This window comes from Prionailurus bengalensis, chromosome A2 (assembly GCF_016509475.1).
Source record: "Prionailurus bengalensis isolate Pbe53 chromosome A2, Fcat_Pben_1.1_paternal_pri, whole genome shotgun sequence".
Classification (NCBI taxonomy): domain Eukaryota; kingdom Metazoa; phylum Chordata; class Mammalia; order Carnivora; family Felidae; genus Prionailurus; species Prionailurus bengalensis.
Window position 1 is genome coordinate 114159600 of NC_057348.1, and position 6166 is coordinate 114165765.

General features: G+C 47.8%; 1 protein-coding gene across 1 annotated transcript in view; it reads right to left on the minus strand.

Annotated features, from left to right (window-relative positions):
• RAPGEF5 (Rap guanine nucleotide exchange factor 5) overlaps positions 1 to 5300 on the minus strand; it is a 226888-nt gene extending 221588 nt beyond the window's left edge. Inside the window, exon 1 of the mRNA XM_043589070.1 lies at positions 5055 to 5300. Coding sequence (XP_043445005.1) covers positions 5055 to 5285 — 231 coding nt within the window. The 5' untranslated portion in view covers positions 5286 to 5300. The remainder of the gene's footprint in view (positions 1 to 5054) is intronic.
• Between the last annotated feature and the right edge of the window lie 866 nt (positions 5301 to 6166).

Genomic DNA, 6166 nt, shown 5'->3' on the forward strand with positions numbered 1-6166 from the left:
AAATACAAAGAACAAATTAAAATAACATGCTTTGCCTGTAAGGTGTGTGTACAAAAGGACTATAATTCAGGCATACTGGTACAACTTGAAGCAGTACATGTTTCTCAGTCAACAAGGTCTTATTTCCAGCAGAGGAGGGTGTTAAATCACACCTAAAACACTCCAGCTTGGACAAAGGAAATGGGCTACCTTGTTCCTTTTTTGAGAGGGAATCATCTGGGTCGAGATTCCAAATGAAAAGAGAACCTCATGCAGAGAGCCACTAGCTGTTCTTCCACTTTCCCAAGTTTCAAGAGCACCTGCCATGCCACAGGGACTCTGCCTGAGTGAGAAGAAATCAGCGGAGAGAAGTCTAATAATCCGAAGGCCGACTGTCACTGTTTGGTGAACAGTCAATTTGGCACAATTGGTGAATCATTCTGCCTGCTGTAAATGAAACAGATTCCGAGGAGATGAAAGAGGTAGAACGCTGCAGAAAAGATCACAGCCACCAAAGCCCGAAATAAGTCAGTCCCAGCAATTTGACAGTATATATAGAAAAAGGGAATGGTAGTTACCAGCTATTTTATTAGAGGGAGAAAATGACAGTCTTAGAAGCAGCCTGATGAGAAGAATTTAAGAAGAAACAAAAACTTAAGATGGAAGGCCTAAAACCAAGGTAAAAAATACTGCAACCACTAAGAGAGGCAAAGGGTGGGGGGAACGAACAGCTGTCAACCAAAAATTAGAGCCGTTTGGGAAAATGGCTGATTTCAGATCTGAAGCAGGAAATGGACAAGGTAAGTTTAGCATATCTTGTGCCAGAAAGCAAGAAAGCTTATCAGAGACTACTGGGGCCTTGTAAAAAGTATACAACAGATAAAGACAAATTAAGGGTCAAAAAGAATATTGACTGCAATGGACTGAAACAAATACATTGAGGTCCACAAGTTCTTAGCGACACTTAAAAAAGAAGAACTCATTGATCATGAGAGACTGTTAGGGCACCAAATCATTACTCAGAAAATTGATAAAAGGGAAAAAAAATGAGCTTTCCTTGTCTTCCCCATACAACTTGAATTTCAGGAGACTCATACAGCTTATGAGGGTAAGTTCTTTACAGACAGAATACCAATTAATAAATGCAAGAGAAGTGGTAGATTCAGATCATCACCCTTTTGTAATCTCTAATGAAATGGATCTAGGCTACAACCATCTATGGATGCTAAGATCATTAGGTGAAAGGGAAGTTGACTCTACCTGAACCCACTAATCAACCTTAACATCTCAGAGAGAGAGAGATTCAGACATCATGTGTCTTGTGATTATAATACAACAGATTTTACAAAGCACCACCTACGAAGGATGCTTGCCTTTGAATCTAAATGTAATCAGGCCTCTACATCCAACTACCATATTACAGAAGACATGGGGAGGAGAGAAAAAAGCTAAATGACACCAGTGAGAAATTGGCCCAGAAAACAGATCATTCTACCAGATCTATGCTCTTTCTCTCCATCAAATCAAAAAGAAGGGAAGGGGGACTATTATAAAATAAAACAGATTTAAAAACCTAACAACCTAATGTAATGTGTGGACCGTGTTTAGTTCCTGAGTCCAACAAATCATAAGTAAAAATACATCTTTCAGAATATGTGACTATGGGAATCATATTAGGAAATCACTGTTAATATATTTAGGTGAGAAAAAGGCATAAAAGTCTTTGGGTTTGTTTGTTTGTTTGTTTGGTCATTGTTTCAAGAAAAAAGAAGTCCTTATCAGAAATGTATACTGACACATTTATAAGTAAGATAACAGGATGTTTAGGATTTAGCTTAAAAATACACCATCCCTAGGGGTGCCTGGGTGGCTCAGTCAGTTAAAGGTCTGACTCTTGATTTCAGGTTAGGTCAGGATCTCACAGCTCATGAGTTCAAGGCCCACATCAGGCTCTGCACTGACAGCACAGAGCCTGCTTAGGATTCTCTCTCTCCCTCTCTTTCTGCCCTTCTCCCCCCAAAATAAATAAATAAACTTAATAATAAAATAAAATGGGCTAGCCCCCATGAGAAAACTGGGGAAGAGAAATAAATGAAACAAGACTGACAAAATGTTAATAACTGTTGAAGGCTGGGTATTTATCATACTATTTCTCATCACCTCCATAACACAATTTTTAAAAATGACTAAAGGGTTTTGGTGGGAATTCAAGCTGTGCCTTATTTTACTACTGATTTTAGGAGGTAGGTAGGGTCCTCCCACAAAGGAAAATTTAGACATTCTCCACTTAGCAGAGTCTTAATCAGTTGGTATTCAATATGATCAGAAATGACTGAACCAAGGAACACAGGAGTTCTGCAATATTAACCAAATGTCAGCATAATTTTTCCCAGTAAGAGACAGCCTACCAGGCACCTGGGTTGGGCAACACAACCTACAAAGAGCTTACTTGATGACAGTTGATGTCAGATTGTCCAGATTTGTGAGGGCCCACGGCAGCACGGACACGTACCACAGGTATTCCTAAATCAAATCTTGGTCAATACAGAAATTGCAAACTTTCTTACCAACTTGTGTAATACCTAGAACTGCCTTTTTTAAAATCCAGTGGTAATGAATTTGTGTTAATTTGTGCCTACAATCACTCAGCAGTAATCTGGAGGTACAGGCCATAGAATATAAAATTTTAAGTCCACCAAAGGATCTAAGCCATGATTTGTTCCATTAGCATCACTGCTTTAATTAAAGAGCTAACCAGATGACCCCAGATGCTCACAAGTCACTAACTGGTTTGGTACATATCTCCTCTGTTTTCTCTTTCCTACATATACTTTCTGTTATGGACTGAATGTCTGTGTTCCAAAATTCATATGTTGAAGCCATACTCCCTACCGCGATCGTATTTAGAGGTAGAGCCTTTGGGAGGTATTCAGAAGTAGACTAGGTCATGTGGGTGGAGCTTCCATGATGGAATTAGTAGACTTATAAGAAAAGGAAGAGAGAGACAGATCTCTCCTTCCATCCATGTACACAGAGGAATGGCCATGTGAGGGCACAGCAAGAAAGCAAGCCAGGAAGAGAGCTCTCACCAGAAACCAAATCTGCTAGCACCTTGATCTTGGACTATCCAGCCTCCAGAACGGTGAGAAAATAAATTTCTGTTGTTTAAGCCACCCAGTCTATGGGATTTTGTTACAGCAGCCTGAACAGACTGATGCAGGTATGAAGTTCACCTGCTTTTTTTTTCTTTCAAATTCCGTCTTATCTCTTTGTTAGGGAATGTTCCAAAATCACAAAGATGGCTCCAAAGCCAAAGGAAGGGGAAATAGTTGAAAAGTATGGGTTTTGAACATGGGAAAATTTGACAATCTTTCCCCAGTAAGAAACTAGCCATGCACTTAGGAAATGTGTTTGGAATATCCAAAAGCAATACAGGATTGGGATCAAAGAAGGGTTAATGAAGTATATATTATTGGAAATAACCACATTCAGAATAATTACGAAGAGTAAATATATATGTTGGCAAGGCATACAACATCATCCCAGGCAACAAGAAACACAAGGCCTTATGCAGATGAACACACAGATCTATTTATACAGGAACCTTCAGCAATTCCCGTCACAGATTGCCTGGCTGCCCTCATGTCTTCAGTATTCTGTGCCATGAAAAAGTATCTGTCAAGGATAATAGGAACACGATTTGACCTACTTTTCCCTAGATTCCCGCAAAGTCTATAACTCTGGTTCTTGCATTTATTCAGCTACCACGTCTCTGGGACACATTTCCTTGCTTTCTTTGCAGACAATCCCGTATCTCCCACGTTAAGGTCACTTGTGGGCAATTCCTCGACTCCACTAGTCATGGACTTTAAGATGTCCTACATCCAGGTGGTCCTCTGAATATCCTACTGAGGTAGATCACATACAGATATCCCCTACACTAGAAGGAAAATGCTTTAGAAACGAGGAACACAACCTGGACAGGCTGGAGACCTACACCAATTCAGATCCTTCCTTGCCAAAGAAGCCACACCAAAACAAAATGTTTCTCCCCAACTCTCACGTTTCCACAAACCTGTCTCTGCAAGAGCTAAAAGTCTTCCAGTAAGGTCTCCTTTTAAAGCAGACAACCAAGATTCAGTTTATTACAGCACCACCACCCTCCTTCCCAAACTACACTGTTGCAGCTTCTCGGTAAAGCCTCCTTAACAGCGACAAATCCTAAAGAACTGAGTAGAACCTACCAAAGTTGCCCTAAAGCCCTGGTGGGCAGGGAAACCTCAGTAAGTCAGACCCTTGGCCTGAGGCCCCATCAGGGCCTCCTGAGTGGCTTGTGAAAGATCCCAGGAGAAAATCATCAGGCTGTCCTGCTTTTCTTAACTAACAAAACATGCCCGACCCGTTCAGGCCATTAAATGCACTTAGATGCACAACCAGGGACACTCCTTCACCAGGAAATCATATCTGAACACACCATCAGGAAGTCAATATTTAAGATTCTGAGGGGCGTGCACCCCTCTGCTCAAGGGGGCGTCACCAAATACTAAGTGCTGGAGTCTCCAGAACCCCGGAGATGGAAGCTCGCCCCAGGAACTTCCAACTCGTGTGCCTCCACCTCGCCGGTGGCGGTGGCTGCGGCCAGAGTCCCGATGCCCAGAGCTTGCCACGGGGCGTCCCGGACATGCTCACACGTCTCACACCTCCAGCAAACTGGGCTCCCATTTGTGGGGCCTGAGGCTTGCTGTCGGGACAGGGCTGGCCGACAGTTGGGTACGGGACACCTGCAGCTTCCCCTCAGGGGAGACGCCAACCGCCCTTCTTCCGGCGATGCCCACGGTCCGCCGCTCGGAATCCAGGTGCCCCTGGGTTAAGTCAGGTGCAACTAGGGGAAGGGGAAGCCGTCGCTCGCCGGGGGTCACCCCACGACCCCGTCGTCCCCGGACCCTGCACGAGGGCGCCCCTTCCGCCACCTCCCCAACTTCCAGATGTCCCCTCTGCGGCCCGGGAGGGTGGGCGCTGGCTCCACGTGCGCGCCGCCCGTGCCCACTGGGGCCCGGCCGGTCCGGGCCACTCACCCGGGCCCCGGCGGCGCTCCGCTTCCTCCGCAGCGTGAGCCCGCTCCGCAGCAGTGCCGGCAGGTCCCTCAGCCGCGGCCGTGGCGGCGCCGGCGGCTGCTCGCGCTCCTGCTCGCGGGCGCTGGGGCTGCGGCGCAGGGCGCCGTCCGCCGCCACCGCCGCCGCCGCCGCGGCCAGGGCCGGGCTCTCGCACGGCGGCTGCATCTTGACGGAGCCCACGGCCATCCTCATGCCCTGACGGCGGCTGTGGCGCCGGCAGCTCGTCTCCCCCGCGCTCGCCTCCGCGCGCCGTCCGCGCCTTCGCCAGGCAGCGAGAGGGCGCGACTGCGGCTCGGGCGCGGGGCGCGCTGCCAGCCGCTGCCCATTGGCGCGCGCCGCGGCCCCCGGCAGGCTCGGCCCCGCGCACCTCCCCCTCCCCGCCCAGGTGCGCCGGGCCCCGCCCCGTCCCGCCCCCCTCACCCCTCCCTTCCCCCCCCCCACCCCGCCCCGCGCCGCTCACCTCCGCCCGCGGCCCCTGGCCCCCCTCAGCCACTCCCCGAACCCTAGAGGAAGAGGGTGGGACACCTTGGGCACCCGCTCATCCACAAGTGCGGATTCCCAGAACCCTCCACCGAACCCACTCTACTGCCCATCCCACCCCACCCCCCAATTCCCTTTAGGCTGAAAGGTCCCCCTTCACTGCCTTTTACCTAGCAGCCAGGGTTGATTTGGACTTCGGCCATGTGAACTGGGAAGTCTGGGACACTCCTCCCTCCTCCAGCCCCTCCTTGCTTTTTTCACAGCCTAGACCCAAATCATAATCGCCATTCCTCCAAACAGTTTTTGCTAAAGAACTTCAAAATAGGCTCTCTATTCTGCGACAAGTTAAACACCATTGCCCCCACACTGTCCTCTCTTGGGCACATTCATCACTGAAGAATAAAGGAGAAAACTTTTGTTGGCCATGATAGGTGTTTAGCAAACAGATGCAAGTCTGGTGACCTGAAGGTGAATCTCAGTTAACATGTTGGAACCTGACCTTCCCTGAAAGCCTGATGCATGTGATGAGTGTGCTTGGTAAACTGCATAGGCCTACCATGGTGTGAATCACTGTTTACATCATTCCAGGAGCT